Source organism: Crocodylus porosus, unplaced genomic scaffold, assembly GCF_001723895.1.
Source record: "Crocodylus porosus isolate Cpor-Errol unplaced genomic scaffold, CroPor_comp1, whole genome shotgun sequence".
NCBI lineage: Eukaryota > Metazoa > Chordata > Crocodylia > Crocodylidae > Crocodylus > Crocodylus porosus.
In genome coordinates, this window is record NW_017728886.1 from 196,454,918 (window position 1) to 196,478,804 (window position 23,887).

The 23,887-nt window shown below is 40.9% G+C and overlaps 1 protein-coding gene across 5 annotated transcripts in view; it reads left to right on the forward strand.

Annotated features, from left to right (window-relative positions):
* Nucleotides 1-23,887, forward strand: part of SPIDR (scaffolding protein involved in DNA repair) — a 318,965-nt gene that overhangs the window by 20,689 nt on the left and 274,389 nt on the right. For 3 of the 5 annotated variants that reach the window (XM_019547779.1, XM_019547809.1, XM_019547796.1), the window contains exons 5-6: nt 597-757; nt 7,507-7,560. In XM_019547779.1, coding sequence (XP_019403324.1) covers nt 597-757; nt 7,507-7,560 — 215 coding nt within the window. The remainder of the gene's footprint in view (nt 1-596; nt 758-7,506; nt 7,561-23,887) is intronic. The other 2 variants (XM_019547787.1, XM_019547803.1) reach the window with 2 other exon arrangements.

Below are 23,887 nucleotides of genomic sequence, written 5' to 3' on the forward strand. Positions count from 1 at the left end.
CTCTCTGTTCCACTTCATAATCCTGTCATTGTAGATAGGACTTTCTCTCTCTACTTGTCTGTTTTGGAAAAACTTTTCTGTGCCTCTCTCTTTCTTTAGGTATCCATCTTGCTAGCAAGTAAAGTTCTGAAAGTGGTTTTGCTCTGCTGCCAGTATTAAAATTTCTCAGACAGTTTGTCTGTTGGATTTACTTCTACGCTTGTGAGTGACAGCTCTTTAAAAATAACTTGATAAACCATTAAAAAATTATAGGTTTTTTTGGAGACAATAATATTGAGCTCTGGAACAGTTGTTAACCAGTGATATTTCATACACAAGTACTTGGCCTGTCATTTGTTAGTCATCTCTGTAGAAGTTAGTATTTTCCTGATGCTTAGCTTCAGAATAGTGTATTGGAGTAAAGCCTTTATGAATGATTGTATTAAAATAGTATGTTATGGAAGTCGTAAAGGAAACACTATATGAATGTAGAAATTGGAGGTAATTCATTTAACAGTATACTTGCTGTCAATTATAGCTGAATTCGTAGTTTTAATTAGCATGCATAGGATTAATTAATAAAAATGTCTTCAATTTTTACCATTGTTTTATGTTAGGTGAACCACAATTCATTGACTGGGAGAAGGACAGTGATTCTGTTGATGATGTTGGTAGGTCTAATGGATCAGAAAAAGATTACAGCCCATTTGACATACTGGATGAAGATTCCTATGCAAGTAGTCTGCCTGGTGAAGAGAAGGAAGATGAATCTTGTAAGGTGAGAAAATATTTCAACTTATAAAACACAAACCCAAATGATCTGACATTCAGGTTTGAGTACTCTTGGTAGAATGTGTTCCCTTTTTTTGTCTTTTCACTCCAAAATGGCCTTCACGCACAAAGACCCCTTAAATTCCTTGTGTGTCCCCCTTCACCTAATTGCCTCAGATCAGCATAGCCCTTCTAACGCCTTCCCACAACAAATCTAAAAATAGAAAATGTGACCTGGTAAAGCAGTAGACAATGATTTGAACTTGTGGTCTATTCCTGGCTGTGCTGCTCTCCTGTTGGATGACCCCATACCTTGGCTTCCTGTCTGTAAAGTGGTGAATGGTGATACCAATCTCTTTTACAGTACTTTGAGATGTACTTAATGAAACACACTATGTATGACCTCGTATCAGAGTTCATTAAATTTGCTCTGAAGAGTTGTCTTAGGGGTTTCTGGGACGGTGATATTTGCAGAACTTTTTCATAAGTATAGAGGAATGAGATTCCCTTTACTTAAAAAAGGCAATGGTTGAGGGAAGGAAGGTAAAAATAAGTATTGATCATAATAATTAGGGTCAAGTAGTCACTCTTCAATGAGGCATGATTTAGGAAATATAATTTTGAATTTACAAGGAATTCAAAATACATGCAGTGGTTTAATTAGCATGTATTTGACTAACAATACTGTGCCAGATTAGTTTGTATTATGATTAGAGTTTGAAAGTTTTACTTTCAAGGTTCACGTGGTTGTTGAGTTCATCAGACAAGTTCTGTTAGCCCTGTGCACTGAATCTTTATACATTCTATTCTTATGCCTAAATTCTAGCATGTTCAGTATTAAGTGCCCAAACTTTTTTCAGTAGCTGTGCAAAAGCCTTGCTTTTGTACTTGAACTGGAGAAATTGGCTGTTAGACTACTGTTCATGAATGCTATTTAAATTAAAGAAAAATTAAGATGCTTAAAAATTTATTAATAAAAAGTGCCTAGAATCTAAAGGCTCTAGATTAATATTAATGCTTTGCATGTAGTAGTCATAGTAGTATACCAACAGGTTTGAAGTACTTCCAGCAGAGGGTGCTGGAAAACAACTATTCAGTTGTCTTGTCAGTAGAATTACTCAGTGCTTCAAAAGGGAATTGGATTTAGAGGATCTCATATACTTATGTAATTCAGTGTGGTTTTTTTATATGCTACACTGGCAGTTAAGGTTTTTTTAAGGTTAAATTGTCCAAAGGGGTCTGAGAGTTTCAAGCTATGATTTTTTTCTGTATGAAGAATTCAGCTATCAACATCAAATCTGACATATGTCATACCTTAAGTTTGCCCATATGTTGTTCGTGACAAAAGAAATCAAGGAGTATTTCAGTAGTTATAACTGGAATGTAAAAACAGTGGGGACAACTGAACTGTGGTCCAAGTAGACATGACTTTAGTTGAAATCAGTGGAGCAGTACTCGATTATACCATCTAGCTAAGACTATGCAGAAAGGATTTTCCTGAGAATAATACAGTTCTGTTTCCAGTTTGTTTATCACTGCCAAGTAACAGGACTTTGAATGTATTATCATAAGCCTTTTTAGGGTACATAAAACCTTCAATTAGAAGCAGGATATCTTCAGAGCTAGATACCTGACCAAGCCTTAGGGCATTCACACTAATATCAGCAGTATGGCATAGATGTACCTGAGCTTACCTCTAAACTACCTAGCTTGAGTGTAACCACTGAGCTACAGCAGTACAGAGCTAATGTGGGATAACTGCTCCAATATTTTTCCAGTTTATCTGGCAGTGACCAAAGAAACAGTGTTGGGTAAAATAACTGGAATGGTGTGCCCAGTTCACATCTCCTATAGTCCCAGGAAACTTGGAATTTGTCTAAACAGAATTTGTTCAGATTTTAACTATACCAAATAATAAAAGTGAATCCATGCTCCATTGTGGATACAGTTATACCATAAAACAGTGATTCTCTTCTGAGGTGCTTTGGCACCCTGGGGTGCCATGAGATCTCCTTAGGGGTGCCATACCACCTGGCCCCTCATGAAAAGGTAAATGCTCTTCTCCCCCATCTTGCATCCGGTGCCTGCCAAGCTACTTCTCTGGGAACTGCTGTCACTAATTTTGTAGTGGTCCATTTGTTTTTGTCAAGTGATTTCTCTGTATTAAGTCACCCCCCACAAAAACAATACAGTTCCCTGGGCACAGTTTCCTGCTGAGGAAATTTCCATGGGAGTGGCCAAGCTGTGCCAGTAAAGTTAACCCTCTTAGTTGGCTCATGCAGCAGGGCAGAATCCTCAATATTGGGTGTCCTCAACCCCTGGTTTATAGGCCAGGTTTGGCCCCGAGTGTGGTTGAGGACTGGTGGTCTATGCTGTGCAATGCCTATAAGTCACCATCCTCATAAATAATTTTGGACAAACTTTTGTGAAAAAAACCTACAACTGAACTGAGCATAGAAAAGAAGTGGCTGCTATTGGAAAGTGTTTATTATAAAAATATTAATCTTTTAAAAAGGCTTGTGTTAATTTAATGCCTAATGCATTGTGGTATTGGCACCTAATGTAGTGTTTGGGTAATTGAGACAGAATTTTTTTTGCCCTATTTTGAAATATGGTAAACCCCAGTAAGTGCTGGAGGTTTAGTAATTCTGCCAAAATATTTTTATTGCCGTATTTACTTGTGTTAGTGTGCTATGTATTGAATACACATTTAAAAAAAAACGAATGATTTTACAATGGTATCCTTCTTGCTATACCAGCAGGTTTAGTTTGAAAATTACTTGTCTCCAATGCTAATTAAATAAAAAGTAAAGTGGGTAGCACACAAGGTTTGTGTATTATATCATAATATACGTGGACAATATTAGCCTTATGTGTGGGTCTTACACACAAAACTGATGGCAGAAATTTTCAGTACAACTCTGTGATATCCTAACTCTGATCAAACATACTGAATTCACGAAGAACAGGCTTTGCTAAGTTCTTCTGAAAAATCATAGTTAAAACATGATGTGAGGTGCCTTTCTGTTTTAAGAACATTCTTTCCTTTTAATCTAGAACTATCCAATTCTTACTTAAGAAAACATAGGAGGGACAGGCCTGGCTTAGTCTGGGTGAGGGGAACTTTTTTTGGTTTGTAGAGGAGCATGGAGAGGTCCTCAGCCTTTGTGAGTGGATCTAAATGATGATTAACCTTCAGTGCCTTCTTTCCAGTATACTTGTTCTCTGGGAGGACTTCATTCATTCCCTTCAGCTTTGGTCTGTGAATCTAAATGATTTCACTGCATTGGAAATGAGTGTCGAGGGATGGCCAGTTTTGTTGGTTGGTTCACTCTGAGGACTGCTGTCACAGATAAAACCCCTGATTTATTTGAAAGAAAAAGATTCATGTCTTGAATTTTAAATATTTTGATTCCAGGAAATTAAACAAAATCTAGTGCTATTCAGTCAGATTTCAGGACTCCTACCATGCTGTCTCCTATGCTAGGAACTTAGTCCGTCTCCCTGTTTATCAGACATCCTACTTTTTTCCCTTCATTCAAATCCCTTCTTAGAATGCTTTCTGTAAATCCTTCAATCTAAATCCCCTTAAACTGGGTTAATATTTTTTATGAAATATATCGTATCTGTGTCACGTGGGAGCCTGGACTGTTCTATGGTGTTCTGTATGTTAAAACTATATTATCTGTGCCTGGTTTAGAGCCAGGGTTGTGTCTTGTCTTGTTTAGGATAGTGGGATTTACTGACAAGAATGGAAGGAAGAGAATTTGGTCCTTGATTTCTGATTTCTTGGAATGGAGAAGTTATTACTTCGCATTTGCTGTGTAGAATAAATAAGGTTTCATGATTATTTTCTTGCAGACCAAGCTAGTAAGCTGGTCATCAGTTTATTATAGAATCAAAGAAAAGTAGGGCTGGAAGGGATCTTCACTAGTCATCTACTCCAGCCCACTCCATGAGGTGTAATGCCGCACAAGTGAACAAGTTCACTGCGTCGCTCATCTCCCTGGAGAATGTCTGTGCAAACTTCCTTGGACACTTTCTTTAAGAAGGCAGACAAGACTCCTAAGAAAACTCTAGCCAAGAACCCTTCAAAAAGTCCAACCAAGAGCCTTTCAAAAAGTCCAGCAAAGTCACCTCTAAGAAGTCCTTTCAAATCAGTATGATTGCTATTTACAATATAAATACATTCATGTAGCTATATTACTAATTTATAATTGATTGAGTACAAAATTCTGGGGGGGGGGGTTGGTGAAAAATCCCCCATTTATAATATTGTTTCTTATGAGAGGATTGATTCCAAGTTACAGTATTTTAACTTAAGACACGATTTCAGGAACCAATTGTGTCATAAGTTGGAGGACTGCCTATAATTTACTTTGTTTTCATGATCTAGTGGGGGGCAGATTTTACATCTTCTATGATACTTTGAGGAGGCTTTCTTAAAATATCAGTGATGTCATTTACAGCCAGCCATACAAGTATTATGTATACATTTAGGTCGCCTCCTTTTTTATTATCATCCTTTTGCTTCATTATGCTTTTCAGGCTATGTAATTAAAGTTGACTAGCACCTGAGTTGTGTAATAGACTATAAAGTAGGTTATCTTGGGTTATGAATCATTTTATCAATTGGAATCTGTGTGACCCAGTTAGATTGACTTTACACTGGTAGAAGATTATTATGTTACTCTGTTGTAAGCATTTATTTGAGTATGCATCATCATGGTAGGGGATGTCCTGTACAGCATAAATTGAGACAGTAATGATAGACTAAATGCCATGCTCCAAGCTGAAAGGACATGGGTAAACAAGTGCATCTTGCAGGTATTCCCTGAAAAAAGTGTTTCTGGATGGAGTAAATGTCTGACTTGTGGATCCACTGCCAAGAAAGCTCTACCACCAGGACAGATAACAATTAACAAGCTTACTACAAACTTTGACAGTGTAATGCTAGAAAAAAAATCTTAACTTTTCTATCATGCTGATCTTTGGTAGTGCCAGACGCTAGATAGGCCTTTTATCATGAGGTCAAAGTATAGCAGGTCAGTAACAATACAGAAATACTTGTCACTTTGCACTCTCAGCCTGCAGGTGAAATGATTAACCACTTGATACAGCCAGAATGATCGTCTGATAGTATATGAAGGTATAAATATGTCTTACAAAGATATAAATATTTGCTGCTCTGTGCTGGAGCATGTGCCTCCCTCCTTCACACCCCCCTTCCTACTCCCCCACTGCTGCACTGCACTGTGTGGGATCCCGAGGTTCTCTTGAGCCATCTGTGGGTTCCATCAGCCTGGTGGGCTTTGCCAACCTGCTTCTAGGGTCTGGGGTGGGAAGCAGGAGGAGTGAAGGAGAGCCCAGAGATGCTAATGACAGCAGCAGGAGAGCAATGGTAGGACCAGGAGCCCACAAACTGCAAGCTAACCCCTTGCGGGGGTGCCACATGTGGCCCTTGGGTCATCAGTTGACAGCCTTGTTTTAAAACAAGAGCTTGGGAAGACCCTTGATTCTTGGAGTCAGAATTCAAATTTCACCATGGTTGACTTAGTTCTCTCTCCTTCCAAGGTAAATAAACTGAGAAAAGTGTGGTGAAATGAATTGTATTTGTTCACTGTGATCTTGCAGCTAGAGGCCTTTTTTGCTGTTTAGAAGCACTGAAGATTTGTGGTGCTTGTCTTAAGAGAAAATATTTCTTTGAGCAAAATTTTTGCTACCACACATACATACTCTCTTGTTTTGTAAGCTGGAAATTTTCAGAAGTAAGCCAGTTTCATAGAAGGACATCTCATTTGTGAAGTATTTTGGATGTTTTGCCAGGTAAATGTAAACTAAACTAGTATATGTTAAACTTTGGAGATAGGCTATTTATGTAGAATCTGATCATTGTTAGAAGAAATGATCATAGTGAAGTGAAAACTACACCTTGCTGCTGATGCGAGGTCTGTCTATTTGCACTGACTAAAATGGGCAAACACTGGGTTGTTGGGTCTACTGATCTACTAGCTTTGATCTGTGTAACTTAAGGCTTCAGTTAAACGGAATTTTCTTTATTACATAGCTCTGGAGAGTCGCAGCTTAAATACAGATGATGGCAATACTGTCTCTGCCTGCATGTACCAAGTGTCCCATCCCTGCAAATGTCTTTACAAAAACATTAACTGGAGCTATTTGGCTTTCCTGTGGCAATATTCCACAGGAAGGAAGGAAGGACGTGTAGTTTCTTAGGCTTCACTGACTGTTCAGAATATTGCTGAGCAAACCTTCCAAATTATTGGAGAGGCAAAGAGATGCTCTTGCACCTGAGGCTGCCTGCTTGAAATGTGATGAAACCAAGAGAGGATTTAATTTATGCCCTCTGTGGGGAAAGATGCCTGGACTAGAAAGAGCTGTTTGGAGTAATGAGAATCAAGACCAGAGAACAAACTTCTTCCTGCACAAAGGTATCAAATTCATCATGCCCTATGGGCCAGATGCAAGGTGTAGGGCTGGTCTGTGGCCTAGATTGAGCCTGCAGACTGACCCCACATACAGGATCCAGCATGCACCGCAGTCTAAGACTTACAGGCAGCACAATGAGTCAGATGCTAGAGCTCTGTAGGCCAGATTTTGCCCATGAGCCATATTTTCGACATCCCTGTTCTGCACCCGGGGAGAAAGGGCTAAAGCAGAGGAGGTAGATAAATTTAAAAAGACCTTCTACCCTCCTAATATTTATCACCTGTAATACAACCCTACATTTTTCTTTAGCAGAGAACATCTGGAAATGACTCTGTTGTCTGGGGAGAACCACAGGGAAAGAAGGCAAGCTATCACAATAGTTGCATTTGTTCTTTGGGATCTTGCAGCCAGAGGTCCTTTTTTGCTGAAAGCCCTCAGGTTAGGTAGGAGAATTGAGCTTTGTGATGCTTCTTTATATTTTTTTAAAGTTAAAACATCTAAAGGCCAACAGTTCAAAAGTTAAGGCTGAAACCTGATTTTTAACCCTTGTTGCAAATAATGTGGTTGAGCGAGACAATGAGAAACAAGGCTCAATGCCAATGCATGAGACCAATTTTAACCTCTCAGTTTTCCAGCATATGCATGTGATGTTTGGACACAGCACTTTGGCGGTTTTTTTTTTTTTTTTAATTCAGTGAAATGTGTTTATGTGCTCTAAACCAAATGAGCATCAGGATCTTGGTAGATTTGTGCTTGATCACCCCACCCAAAACCTATTATTTGAACAGACTCAAATTTTGCATTAGCTTTCGGTTCACGATCATCTTATAGGTGTTTCCTAAGGCATATTGCAAACTTTTCATACATCTTCTTAGGGTTCTCTCGGCTTCACAGCTGATGGCCTCGACAGAAGAACTGAACGGGTTAGAATGAATAAACTATCCTTTTGCCAGTAGAGGTGTTTCTGCAACTTAGGGGTGAGGGTCATTGTCAGGTTAATTTAAGGAAAACTGTACTGCTGCACTTGTATATTTAACTTTATTTTGCCTTGTCAAAGGTGCAAGATACTAAAACGTGCCATGGTAGACAACATAGATTTAAAATGGATAGTCTGTACTCAAAGTAAAACAATAAACAAAGCATTATGTGACAACAGTTAATTCAGTGACCATGTGACTATCTTCAAATGGATTTTAAGTGCATAGGCATATTTTTTGCTAATGAGTTTCTTGCATGTCATGTCAGCTAAAACAAATCATGCCTTCTTGTGTACATAATGTAGATTCTACACTCCTCTGAGTGTATGAAACGAGCCATGCTGATTATTGCTCTAAACAGAATCTGAGGAGAGAATTCTTTTAAGCTTTACTTGCTGTTGGAGGATGTAGGAAGGTTCAGAGTCTATAAGCCTGGTCACTCGGGTTTCTGTTTTCTCTTTGGTTTTAAATGGATGAAGTTCTTTTCTAGATGTATATCTGTATAACTTTGTGCCTGTTTTATTTCATGTGGCAAAGGCTGGCTACATATTTGCATTTCTTTTCAAGCTACCACTGGTCTTTGGAGGGAGGATTGTAAGGTTGTGAAGGGGTAGCGAGTGTGACTACTGGCTGTGGTATGCAGTGCAGGAATATGGGAGAGAGCAGAGCAGAAATGGGGGAGAGGGGACCAGACTAAAGTTGGGGAAGTTCACTAGAGACTTAATTCAGTGATATTTTTTTTTTTTTTTTTTAAGCTGGAAAAAATAGGGGTTAAAAAAATGCCTTAGGTTGTACATGTCCAGTTCTGCAGGGTTTTTGTCATCTCTGTTGCCTTTGCTTTAGGATAAACACAGTCTCTGTGCAAATATCTGGTTCATCTGTAGATGACAATTAAGATTTACAATTCTTCTGTTATCAGGACACTCACATTCCAGGATGATAACCTTGATGACTAAGTAACCCCTTCTAGGTGAGTTACTATAGAATTGGGCTGCAACTCCTATGGTTTACCTTGGGTTTACCACATTATCAAGAGTTTTTTCTTTGCTTTGCAAGAATCTCCTATCTTACAGGTACCGTAAACAGCAGCATGTTCTACTACATACATACTACAGCCCCCCAGGTTTGGCCTTTTACATACCCATAGCATCCCCCAAACTCCTAGAGAGGTACATTTGACATTATTTCTCCTTTTCCCCCTTTTGTGTCTAATGTTCCCTCCTCCCCCACACCCCTAACAAAACTCACACATGAAAACTTAGTATCAAACTCGCTGTTCCCCTCCAACCTCATTGAACCCACTATTTACTCATTATTCAACCTCCCTTCATTTACATGCTCCTTGACTCTGGCCCAGTCATCCTCCACCCACTCAATCTCCACTGCCCCTGACTCAGTCACCATTCAGTGTATTTGTCCTCATTCACATTCGCTTGGTCATCACACTGTGTGCGCTCTTTCCTGTCTCATCAAATGCATTGACCTCTGCATTATCTCTTTGAAACTGCAACAGCAAACTTAGTATGTCATCCAAGGTTAGGCCTTCTCACATGGCACATATTCCCCATGTCCTTTGGGGATCAATGTTTTTGGCAGGCATGCCACACATTATCCTTCAGTCTGCTGGAGTGCCATACTGGTCCCCTTCTTCTGCCTGATCAGCTGCTCTGCTTTTTTTGTTTTCTTTCCTGTGCTTTCTGCCTGACTTGCTGCTTTGCATTTTGCTACCAACCCTATCTGCTGCAGTGCAGCTCATCCCCTGCCTGATATGCTATGTGTCACAGTGAGTGTGCCAGGGTCACTTGTGGCACCCCTGCCTCAGGTTAGCCATCCCTGACCTCTCTCTTTTTCCCAGCTGATGACAAGAGTTCATGAGGGCAGGGTTTTGTTTTGTGTGTGTGTGTATGTTTTGCTTCAAGAAGCGCATGACATTTATCTGATTGTAACTTGAAGACTTGCGTATTGGTGACGTGCTGGGGAAAAGCTCTGAGTTCTTCATTTGTATCTGTCCCTATACTTGTAACACTTGCTGTGTTTCACACTAGAGGATGGAAAAAGTGATTTTTATGCATGCATTATAACATATATGAAGTGGTTGTAGGATCCTTTGAAAAAAGCAGCATAAATGCAATATTTGTCAAACATGCTCATTTGAACTTTAAGGATGTGTTGAGCAGACTAGCTGTGGCTTTCTTTTGGGTTATATGGATGAATTGGGAAACAGGAAGCATTGGGGTACAGAATCATGGGTCTGAAATAGGTACACAACTTGGAAATACATTACTTCTGAGCCATGCTAGGGAGTTCATCTCAAACAAATACTGATAAATCTTTTTTATTTCATACCACTCCATTATATATTCTTTGCAGGTTACTTGCTATCAAAAAGCTATTTTCAGATGGCTTTGGAATTGTTTAACTGTTGTCTTTGCCTGTAAACCCAAGTTACATAGATGTACGAAGACAAACTTAACTAAATATGAGCCTTAGTTACCATGAGCTCAGCTGTATGGAACTCAGGGGGATCGTTCTTTTAATACTTCTAAGAGTGGTCAAAAATAGTTGTGGTGTGGCTGAATGGTTTATTTTGGGTTTGCTGTAGAATTTTAGTGTAAAAAGTCATATTTAAAAAAAATTGAGATCTTTGGCTCTTTCAAGGTTATAAATAAGTGCTGGTTTTTGTGGGATCTGAGAACATTTTTTTTTGTCACTTCAGAATTTTCACTTTGCCCTTTTTTTGGTATGGAAAAGATCTGTTGTATTGCTTTACTACTGAACTTTGACTATCCTGAGCCTCAGGCCATTGTAATTTTCGTGTTTGGGGGGAGGGGAGGAGATTTTTCTCAGAGGTTGAGTTTAAAAAAAAGAAAAAGAAATAATGGAGGCTGCTTAGAACTGTTTAGTTGGTTAGAATGTTAGAGTAATTTGTAGAGGGGGGAAGGATAAATTATTGCAGTACTGTCAACAGAAGTAGGTCAAAAACCATGAGTTAGGTTGCAAAAAATCATGAGGCCGGCTTAAAAAACACAACTGTGTAGGTCCTTTCTCTTCGCCTTTTGGGTTTTTGAGCCTTTAGGATACGTTGGAGTAATACTTTTCATTTTTTTCCTGCAAGCCAGAGGGTTAGAAACTTACTTTCGATAAAAATGAAGGCCGAGTCTCTCAGTTGCATTGGTCTAGGAGATGGAGCTGCCTGGAAAGCACCAAACAACACTAAATATATGATACTGTCATTAATTGACAAAACTATTAACAGGAACAGAATGGCCAAAAATATCTGATAAACTTATTTTGTATAACTTTATGGTGCCAGATAATAGCTCCTCCATATATGTTGAGTGTGTGTGTGTGCATCACTAAAATAAATATGTAGAATGTTGTGTGGTAACTTTGAAGATGATGTTTGAATACTGTTACTCAGCCTGCCTAATTGGGAATAATTTAAACTTCCTATGAGTTGTAGCTCTGAAAAAGAGTAGTAGTATTCATATGATAATTAAATCCAGTGAATTCTGAATAAGGAAAATAATTCATATCATAGACCATAAATTAGGAAATCTCTTGGTATTGTCTAATTAATGTTTTTCTTTTCTTCTTTTAATATAGCATATTTATCTACTTACCTACAATGCATCAGTAATCATGGTAGCGATGAAGACGTTGAACTTGCTTCTGTGCTTGCTCCTACGAGTTTATTGGTAGTAACAATGCACAGTGTTTTGAAATTTCCATTATTTTGTGGGAAGAGAAGTTTGGGCTAGAGTGTTTTGTATAAATTCTTCTTGAACAGGTAACTCAGTTTCTTGCTGCAGAGATTCAAAAATTGGCATTTCATACTGTAGATTCAGTCTAGGTTTGCATGCAAACCCTTCTCTCACCCCTGTGTTTCAGAAGGAATTATGAAACAATGGGGCAAGATCATCTGAAGGTGATGCTAAATCTTTGCCAAATGACTAAAAGCCAGACTGAACTCTGCCTTATGACGAACAATGTGCAGAGTGAAGGGAAACCACAAAATTCCCTTTGCAGAGATGCCTTACTCTGTGGGTAACGGATAATATTATAGTATTCAAGAAGCAGATACTGTTCCAAAATCCTGTGCCTTTCTGGGATCAATTCTGGGCATAGGTCTCTCCTTAGGTGCAAAAGCCCAGAAGGCAGGGAAGGAGAGGATAGGATAAACTGCTGCACCTGCAGTAGCTCCCAGCGCTGGAGGATGTTACCTAGCCAAAATCAGAGCCTTTCTCTTGGCACAATAAGAGAGTGTATAGTTGTTCAAGAGATTTCTTGCAAAAGAGAGCTAGTTCTTCCCCAAGGAGTTAGGTCAAATACCTACAAGGAAGAATTCCTTCCTTTCAAGTTAACTTGAACATCTGTATGCTTCTCTGACATGGAGGATACCCAATTTATTACCATTGTCTGATCTTCCTCCCTCCCTCCCAGGGAGAGGGATAGAGAGTGAGCACTGACTCCCTGATAACTTGCCCTGGAATGAGTTGTCAGGGCTGCCCTGCCCTGAAAAAAAAATTCTCCCTTCCTGCCAATCAGCTTATTGGCATTAGGGGAGGTAGTCTTCTGCAGGGGAATAGCCACCAGTCACTTGCTTAAGCGGTGGGGGAGCATTCCCTTGTGAAGGGAACCTACCCTGGCAGAATGCCCCTTGCCTCACCTCTACTTATTGGTCTGAAATGACCCAAAGCAGTGCAGGGTGAGGCAGGCTATCATACTGTGGGGGCAAGGCTTGGAGAGCCTTGCTGCCATAGCAGAATGTACCCCCCCACCCCTTGCCCCACATTACTCTGGATCAGCCTAGAGCAGTGCAGCTTGAGACAAACTGTCATGCTATGGTAGCAAGACTAACCCAGACAAATGCAAGGATTGGGGGCTGTTTTCCTGTGGCAGGAATTGGGAGGTTTCCCACTAGAAGAGAGTGGCCCCCCTCTCCCACAGTCAGCTGATTTGGTGAGGTAGGGGGACATTCTCCCAGGACTGGAATCCTTCTTGAGTTGTTTGTGGCAGCTGCTGCTTTTCAACTAATTGACAACCTTTCTCCTTCTCAGGCAGGGGAGAGGGCAGGCTGTCAATCAGGGTGAAGGTGCTCCAGGCAGCAACCCCTTAGGCAAGGGACAGGCATTCAAAAAGCCTGAGCCTGAATTGATTCAATCTTTGCAGGTTAGCCTTACCTGGCTAAACTACGCCATTTTTTAACTGCACAGACATTTCCTCTGGACTGAAAAAATGAAGGCATATGCCTGCAGTGGCTCAGGCTAGAAGCCAGTGGGGAGTGGTGCTACAGTAGCCGTCCTTTCCCTTCCACAGTGCTGAGCTGAGGGGTGTGTGGCCAGAACCTGTGAAGATACTCTGGTTAGGACAGGGTTCCACCCCCCCCTACCAGTCCAACAGGGAATTGATAACACAGTGTTTATCACCCCATTAAGAAAACAACAGAGGGACAATACCAACTACATGTTGATTCTGCCTTTGTCTGTCTGCCATAGTGTGGACCGTAGCCAGCACGTGGTCTACTAGCTAATGCTGAGAGGAGTCTGTGTAAGGCAGAGGGGACAGTGGAATCCCTGCTTAGAGGGGAGAGAGGGAGCAGAAACCAGGCAGATACCTGAAGTCTCTGCTGGAGCTGCAGCAAGGGAGCAGAGGGTAGCTCTGCTCTGGAGCAGAGAGCATGCCGGGATGCTGGTGGTATCTGATTTAACTTAAACCAGCAAGGGGTCTGGGACAGACATTGCATAAACTGGTTTGACCAAAATCAGTTAAGTCTGATACTACATTCAACCAGGTTTATCTCAAACCAGTTTCAGCCATTTTCAAACTGGCTTATCTGCACTGAACATCTGGTCTGTTGCAGGTTTAAACCACTTTCTGATCACCTAAATCGGTTTATTTGTAATGTCTGTCCCTAGCTCTGGTGCTCCCTTGTTGGAGAGTTCATCTTTGAAGCTCTCTGGCCAGGGGGCTGGAACACATGTATGCTTCAGCTCTTGGGCTTTTTGTGTACCAGTAAGAATTTTTCCTTATTTTGTACTGGTAGAAATTAACAAATGTCAGTGGCTTAGCGTCAGTATCAAGAAAAATACAAGGCAGATACCAGATCAAATTATTGGGGCAACAGTTTTTATAAGCACATAGAGAAATACAGCTAATATAGACGTCTGAAACAGAGGTAGTGAGCCATGTCAGTCTGAAGTCAGATGCTAGCGTCTGATGAAGTAAAGCATTGCTTATGAAAGTTTATGCATCTCTGATTTAGCTGGTCTAGAAAGTACAACTACCCTGGATTCTGTCTATCAAAACAAATGGAATGAAACCAATCTATTTCCCTTTGACAGGTTAACTGGCCTGGTGGAAGAGAGAACTGTGCATAGGATTGCTCTTGACTTAAGGGTTTTCACACAGACCAACTAGACAGTCTCATAAGTGAACTAGGAACATCTGGTTTAAATGAAATCGCTAGCAGGTTGTTGGCATATAGATGGCTGATCTCTACTACTTGTGTATGGCCTTTCAATAGTTTGCTTTCAAACTGGGAGAAAATAGCAAGTGAGGGGAAGTTGGTTGTTTAGCAGTATTTTATGTCATTAATTACTTCAATGTGGAACTAGGATATAAATTTGTATGGATGACAGCAAGATAAAAGGTGTTGCAAATGCTTTGGTGGATGAAATTGGAGTGGAGTCAATAATGTATCAAAAAGATGGTTGTAAAATTCTATACTTATGGAAAAATCAAAAGTACACATACAAAATGGGGAATATTTGTTTAGTCAGCACTGCTGTTGGAAAGGATCTAGGGAGATATAGTGGACCAAAAGCTGAACATGAGTCAACAGTTTGATGCTCTTCAGAAAGGCAGATGTCTTTTGTGGATGTATTAACAGGAAGTGTTTTATTAACAGGAAGTGAGGAAATTATTCTGCACTACTAAGCACTTTTGATGCCTCAGCTGGAGTGCTGTGTCTGTACTAGACTTCAGGAATAATATTCACAAACTAGGGAGAGTCCAGAGCAGCAAGAAGGATAATAGGTTTAAAAATCTTGACAGATGAAGAAAAGTTGAAACAAGTGTATCTGTTTTACTATAGAAAGAGAAGACCAAGTGGGATTAATCCTTGAATGAATTAAATTTTAAAAAATGAAATGTAAAGACAGAGCACTGGAACTGATTGCCTCCGGGGTGATTTTGGATACCCTATCACAGGAGCTATAAAGAACAACTTAGAAAAGCATCTGATCTTAGTTATATTTGTTCCTTGCCCAGGGCAGAGAGATGGACAAAACAACCTCCGGAGGCCCTTTCTTGCAATACCTTTATGATGCCTCTGCATATGTAGTTCTTTTGAAATATTGTATTGCAAGTATTCTACACTCTTGGGGTGCCTATATACATGCTCTAGGGTGAGTGGCTGGGGGGCGCTTTAATTAGAGAGGCTTTTGGGAGGCGCTCTAATTAAAATCCCACAGCATTTAATATACTCAGTGTCCTGAATTTCAAAGTGGCAACGGGGGCACTTTTTTATCTAAAGCTCATTTGAGAAGCTTTAGCTGAAGTGCCCCACTGCCATTTTGAAACGCGGGATGCTGAATACATGAGACACTGCAGCATGCTGGAGCAGTCTAATTAGAACGCTCCAGAAAACTTGATTAATCAATAGTTTGCTTTCAAACCGTGAGAAAATAGCAAATGGGGGACAGTTGGTGTGTTTAGCCGTATTTATGTCATTAATTACTTGGAGGCAGGAATAGGATATAAATTTGTGTGGATGACAACAAGGTAAATATGTTGCAAATGCTTTGGAGGATGGAACTGGAATGGAACCAATATTATGTCAAAAAAGACAGTTGCAAAATATTACACTTATGGAAAAATCTAAAGCACACGTACAGAATAAGGAATATTTGTCCAGTCAACACTGCTGCTGGTTAGGATCTAGATTAATCATGTGTACTCCAATGTGTTCTAGTTGGAGCATGTGTATAGGTACCCTTGTTTATGTAAAACTGGGCAATGTCATCTAAAGTCTTTTAATATCATTGGAACGTCTCGTGACTGATCTGAAGCTTTATTATTCTGGTTTTGTGGTATTTGCATAATCAAGCTTATGCTGTGTTTTGCTTAATAGAGTTCTTTAAAACAAAGTTTTTTGGCAGCCAAAGGTGTCCACATTTGACAAAATTACATTTCATTATATAATTTGGATTTAGATGCATATTGGTTTTATTTTAATTATAAATTTCACAGTATTGCTCTTAATACATAGTGATAGATTGCAGTCTCTATCCTGCTGGTTCATAAAGAGAAATGGATAGTTCTCTTCGTAGAGAACCTTTGTGTTCATGCTTAGAACATTTGTATATGATGTCTGATGCGTATCTAAGGTAGTGCCCTCTGCTAAAGGAAATTGTGCCTGATCAAATGCTTTGTGTCACCCTCTTCCAGAGAGACTATAAAGAGGATGGACCAATATAAAGCAGTTCCAGTTTTTGACATGAGCAGAATTTTTTTTTGTAAATTTTAATGTGGATTTTAATTTTTAGAATTTGGTTTTAAACAAAAAAAAAAAAAGGAGCTTTCCTGAATGATGTATAGGTGTTCATATGTTGCTGTTCTCATTTCTTATTCACCTTTCTTCTTCACTGGATTTTCTTGTGTGTGTTGTGGGAGGTGAAACTAGAAGTAGGATCTATCTGCTACGCTTTCTGTGTGCTTCACAGAGGCTAAGTAGCCAGTGGTTGAGTCATTGCCTCATTCATTGTTTTGAGGCAAATTGCATTGTTGTCATCATTGTCTTCCTTATAAGCCAGAAAAGGAAAATTGCTGCTGATTATGACCTAGTTCACTAAATTCATGCGGGAGCTCTGCCTGGAGCACTGATTTTTTGCAGAAATATAACATCAATTGGCAACCAGTGTTCATGTACTTGCAAAACCATGACTGAGGCAGAAACCAAATATGCACAGATTGAGGAGTTACTGGAAATATTATTTACCTATGAGAGATTTCACCAGTATATTTCTGGCCAGTCGGTATATGTGGAAACAGCTCACAAGCCTCTAATAGCATTGTTTAACCAGCCATTACATTACTGTACTTTGAGGATTCAAAGATCATGCTCATACTGCAAAAGTATTATTTATTTGTGATGTACGTACCAGGTAAAGTTGTCTGATGCACTCTTTAGAGCAGGGGTGGGCGAAGTCCAGCACATGGGCTGGATTGGGCCCATGGTGGACTCCATTTCCCAACAGCCCCTGCCTGCGCTGCTCCCTGCCAGTCTCCATGGAGACCCCAGGAGCAGTGGGGCAAGACAGCGCAGGGCTGCTTTGAGGCCAGGATCTTGTGGCCGTGACAGCCTGGGGAGCTAGGGCAGAGCCACAATCCACTGCCTGTCTGCCTGCCCCTTTGAGCATGGCTTCCACAGGCAGGGGCGCGCAGGCAGTGGATCGTGGCTCTGCCCTGGCTCCGGCCACAAGATCCCAGCCTCAGTTCTGGCCCTGGAGCAGCTCCTGCCACTCCGGGCTGGTCTCCATGGAGACGTTGAGAGTGCAGGCCGGGGTCTCCATGGAGACTGGGGGAGAGTGGCATGGGCAGGGGCTGCTGTGAAATGGAGTCAGGCTGCTGTCCGGATCTGCCATTTTGTCCACCCCTGTTTAGAGCTATACATCCTAAAAGCTAGAGCTAAAAGACTGGAAAAGACCCTTAAGACAGAAGTGTAAGTCTGTGTAGACTTAATTATCAAGTCACTCCCTGTGGCAGATAGGAAAATAAAAGCAGAGACAGACAATTTGTTGGGGCTCTTGAAAGAAATGATGGTTAAAATTTGGCTGGAGTACAACAGTGACTGCTGCATAGATGTCACAGATTACTGGAATTTTAGGCATGAATTTTTGTGGTAAAGGGGAATGCCCTTTCCCCCAAGTCTTGATGCTGCCCCTCACTATATACCTGTCCCCCCGTCCCTACTGATACCCTTCACTTCCAGTCCACAAGTCCCTGCCCCCCCAACCCTGCTGGTGCCCCTCACTCCCAACCTGCAGCCCTCAGCCCCTAAGCCCTGCTGCCCATGCAGCTCCCTGCTGACCCCAAAACCCCCTTCTCCTGCCTCCCTGCCCCGCTGTAGTCCCAGTGCTGATGCACGTACACACACACGCTCACACAGCGTGCACACACACACTGGCCCGGCCTCCAATCACCTTGCTCCACTGCCCCCATCCCCAAGCAGCTCCTTGCTGGGGCAAGCCAGGAAAGACCAGGAAATCAGCGGCCAATCAAAATCCCACACATTTGCTAATATTTAAAAAAAATGCCTGGACAGAGATGGGATGACCCTAAAAGAGGACATGTCCAGGAAAATGCAGAAGTATGAGAATCCTACTAAGAGCACAGGCAGAAGTGACAATTTTCCCTACTCTGACCACAGAAAGCAGTTGATAACCTTGACTAAACACCAGGTACATGGCTGCAGACAGCATAAAAAATGGCCGATCAGGTGAAAATCTGACCTCTCATTGCATGAGGGGTCAGATGAAGACATTTAAAAATGTAGTGTTTTCTGTCTGTGCTACTTCCCAGCCTGTCACTGTTTTCAGAATGGGAGGGGGGAAAGGAAACAGAGGGAGCTCGGTCTGGGGTTTCTTCAGCCCCTGCTTGAGGGTGGGGCGGGTGTATTGGAGTCCCCCTTCCCGGCTGGGGAGCTCCTAGAAGGAGCTTGCCCTCCTCCTTTGCCCTCCTCCCATTCTGAGACGGGGACAGGCTGGGAGAGAGGAGGGGCCATTGCTAAGGGAAACCAGCTACAGGCTCCCAGCCAGCAGCTAGATTCGCCTCCCCCCTAGAATTGTTCTAGGGAATCGTTGCAACTCAAAACGCTTCCTGCAGAGCATTCTCAGTTACAGCGGGGCGCTGCACTTCTGTCTGCACCCTGCAAAGGATCAGGATCACAAAGCTGCCAGATAGACAAAAGAGACACTTTTTCCTGCCCAGGGCAGGGGGTCAGACTCAATCTACTGAGGTCCCTTCTGACCCAAACATCTGTGAATCTATGAAACGCCGAAGCAGAAACAAAAATAGCATTTTGACAGAGGAGCCTGGGAGCTTCTAGTACTAAAATGTGGGGACAGAGCAAGTCTGAGGAATTATGCTTCAAATATATGGGATCAGCATAGTACAGTGAAAAGCCTGGTAAATCCACGGTCATAGTCTGGTCCACACAGATGAGGGGAACATGTTGAGGTTCAGTTGTCAGGATCTATGAGCACTCTCAGAGAATTATCGAGACCAAAAAGAAGTGGTAGATATGGCCTATTTTCAGCCAATGGTTCCTACCTTAAAACTGGAGATAGAACCAAATCATCATCATACTGCATTAGGTTGGGAGGAAAGTAAAACCTCCTAAAAAACTCTTAGAGACTTGCTAAAAGAGCTGCAAAAAGAGAGAGTAGGGAAGTGAGTGGTAAAAACTCACTCCAGAGTGAAGTGTTAGTAACTTCTCCTCTATTAATTGATTTGTATACTTATTAGGAGGGAAGATTTAGTGATAGAGGTTGTAATTTAATGATGCTCCCTAACTAAAACTACAGATTCTGGCAGTTGGGAGATGATCCCTGGGTCATGGTAGGTAGGTAGAGACCAAGAGTCTGCAGAAGTTGCCTCCTAATCCACAATAAAGTGTGTTGCTCAGTCCTTTTTGTTTATGCCCATGTTGACTGAACCCAGTGATCACTACAATATTAATAATTAAAAAATACAGTGAATTTGTTATGAATGTTCAGGCTTTGTTGGATGCCCTACTGAAGTGGGTTTAGAGAGTGGAGGACAGAGTTCCTGCCTGTGAGGTTTGGGCTGTGGAAATGGCCAACAAACAGACTCTCTCACAGCAAGAAGCTGCAGACTCAGGGACACACAAGTGCTGGATTTGCAAAGCAGATTCAGTAGAAAGAACATCTGCATTGTTGGAGTGTCTGAGGGATCTGGAAAAGGTAATCCCACTTAATTTGTGAAACAAACTACTTGTCAGAGGCTGATTTGGAGATGGGACACACAAGTTTTACTAGAGGAAGCCTGGTTTGGGATAAAAACTTAGGGCCTTCATAGCCAAGTTTCTGCAACTTACCACCAAAGAGAAAGTACTCAAAGCTGCCAAAGAGCTAGGAAAGCTGACATGGTATGAGCCTGGCATTCATATAATGCCATTTCTTGATCTTCCCCATGAGGTAGCTGAAAAGCAGGCTCGGTTTAAACCAGCAAAACTACAGGCCACATGCAAACACCTGAAATATTCTATCAGGTATCCTGCCATCCTGAACCTGATTGATCGAGGGAAAACGTATAGTTTCTCTGACTCTAAGGAAGTAGAAATCTTTATTATATCAATACCATTTGGAGAGAGCAAATTCATGGAATCGACTAAGCTGTCAAAAAAAAAAAAAAGAGGAAAGGAGTGAGGGCTTTTAGATTGTTAAACACTGCTTATCAATGAGTGGTATTCATTTGATGTTTGTTAATGTCTTTGTCTTTATTGTCGCAGAATGGTAGAGTGTTTTGGATTACATCTGCCCAAACCTTCTTTGCAATTGTAGTATGTCATACAGCAGCGATTCTCAACTGGGGGTCCACGACCTCCCTGAGAGAACATGAGCAGGTTTCAGGGGTCTGCCAAAATAAACTGGAGAGCATGCATGGGTCCCTCTGGCTCTTGTGTACTACCTGGAAGTGCTGCATGGAGCAAGCTGGGAGCTGTAGTCACAGGTCCCTGTCATTTAACAGGGAGACTCCTGTTCCCACAATGCTGCCTGGCTGCTAGAACTCAGTGATGGGCCAATCAGATTGCTCCTTTTATGTGAGTGATGTGCCACACTGCCCAATTGCCCGTGTGAAAGAATCAAAACAAGTCTGCCCCCTGGGGAGGCTTCCTAACAGGCCGGCTCAGGGGCCGATGTGGAGGGCAAGGGACTTGCGTATACTATATGTGTGTGTTTAACTGTATAACTATCAATTTAATACCGTTTTTAATCTATTGAATATGAAGATAAATAGTTGTTTTGGCACAGGTGGGCTGTGGAGTTTTTATAGCAGGAAGAAAAATGTTGAGAACCCCGGTGTATAAAAATTTGCTGTTAGTATTTCTTGTACTTCATTTTGCTTTTCTTTTTCCTTTCTTTTTAAGAATATACTTGGGAGTGTATGCTGTGAGCTGTGAATATATGGAAGAATGTCAATATTACAAACTATGGCAATATATAGATAAACATGCATTTGATTTAAGGGAACTGGCATATTGCCAGCTATATACAAAGTTAAACATAGAAGATAAAGACATTGAGAATGGCCAGTCCTATTAAGTATTTACCTTGGAATGTTTAGGACCTTAATAGCCCTATTAAAAAGAAGAAAATATTATCATTTCTTAAGAAACAGAGGGCTGATATTCCTATGCTCGAAGGAACTTGGAGGAACCAGTAGAGGAATCTAAAAAATCAGAGCATTGTTGGGTGGGGTTAGCCATCTCTAGTGTGTATAACACAGTCACATAGGCCACGTCCAGACAAGCGTGGATATGCAGTATGTGGCGCCACAGACCCATCTGCAGTACCACACACCACACGAGCAGGCATTCGTTGTACTGCTACCTTGCAGTGGGGGGATATCCCGAGGTCCAAAAAAGCAGTGTGGCGCATGTGGCAGCAGTGAGTGCTGCCCAAAACCTGAGCCTGGGCAGCTGGAGTCACACTGCAGCTGCTGGCCAGGCTCCCAGCTGTAGGAGCACCGTGGCTACAGCTCCCAGGGCCCCAGGTAAAGCTGTTGGAGCCAGAACAGTTGCTGGCCCCAGCCTCCCTTACCCCACCCAGGGTAACCTACCACGTATGCATGGCACAGGCATTCCCTGGGGACAAGCAGCAGTAGCTCAAAGTGTGCTGCTGCTGCTGCTTGTCCACAGGGAAACAAACATCCACACTTGTCTGGACGCGGCCACAGAGTTTATATTTTAGTGCATTAAAATTGTGCCCCCTGTATAATTGACATAGCTGATATCCAGAGGGTAGATTTGTTCTTGCAAATGTTAAAATCATGGATTCCATTTTTTCTTTGGAAGAAAGAGAGTGTCCCAATGCAGAGAATACAACATTCTATTATTCTTTTTGTAAAGCTCTCTGAATACCCTTGTAGTCTGGTGAGGGGAGCCTGGAATGAATGTTTGGATCTTATAATTGATAGGTCTTGCGCCTGTCTATCCCCAAAATATATTTCTAGGGAAGTTATTAAAGGTTACACGGCAGACCTGGGTTTAGTGGATATTTGGCAAATAAATTAATGCAACAGTGAGGCATGATGGTTATTTTTCAGTGCCTTGCTCAGGATATTCTAGAATTGATTAGTTTTTAGTTTCTCAAAGAATAACTGACTCCATGGTCAGTGTCTCTGTTAGGTCTATAGCTGTTTTTGTGACCATGCTGAAGTGGAGCTTCAGCTCTTCCTTGCAGATAGACCGGCTGTAAATATTTACTGGCTATTCAACACCTCCTTGCTGAATGATTTTAAGTTTAAAGCATTCATTCTAGAGGAGCTCAAAAATGTTATGGAGTTTAATCAACCTACTACTTCCTCTGCTTTAATGTTATGGGAAACTACTTTTTATGAGGGTACAAAATATCATATGCTTCTGCCAAAAAAGAAAGAACATGATACAAAATAGATATTTTAATAAGAAAAAATAAGTCTTTAAATGATGATTATGTTACAAATTCATTTCCTAATAAACTACATATTGTTACCAATATGAGATATTAATTGAATAAATTCCTGTCCCCAGAAGGCAGAGTATTCTTTATGTAGATTATGTTACGGTTATTGGGAATTGGAGGAACATACTGGAAGGTAGCTCCCATATGAACTAAAGAATAAATCTAACCATAATAAAATATCTGCTATAAGAGACCCTCTAGGGAATATTCATGAGACAGAAACAAATCAGCTAGAAGTTCAGTCAGTTCTACTCTGATTTGTTTACTGAGAATCTGAATGTTAGTAGTAATGAAATAGATATATTCCTGAACTTTATACCTATACAGCACATTTCAGAGATAGAGATGGACATTTTATAGGCTTCTTTACTGTTAGATGAAATAACTTTAAAGGACATAAATGATAGTAAAAATCTGGGTAGTGATAGATTTCCTATAGAGTTTTATAAAAATAGAATAAAATAAATTATTGAATGTATATACTGAGAATACAAACCAAGTTATACTGCCAACCAATTTGAGGAATTACAGAATAATAGCTTCACATAACCAGGCAAGGATTCTGTGAATGGTAGTAACTATAGACCATTTGTAAAAAATGAATGTAGACACCAAAATCATAGCCAAAAGTTTATCACAGATTGGAGCAGGCCCTCCCAAAGTGAATTCACAAAAATCAAATAGGATTTATCAAGAAACGTATGGCTCAGCTAATGTATGTCAAGTTATTGATATAGTAAGAGCAGTACAAAACTTGAAAGTCCCTATGGCTCTTTTAACTTTTGATGCAAAAATGGCCTTTGATTGTGTTTCTTGGCAGTACCTTTTTGTGTATTATAAAAGATGGGCTTTGGTAAAAAATTCGTAAGGTGGAAATTGTTGCATACAAATCCTATTTCAAGAGTTGTAACCAGTAGTATGTTATCTGATCCTTTTCCCTTACAAAGGGGGACTTGACAAGGT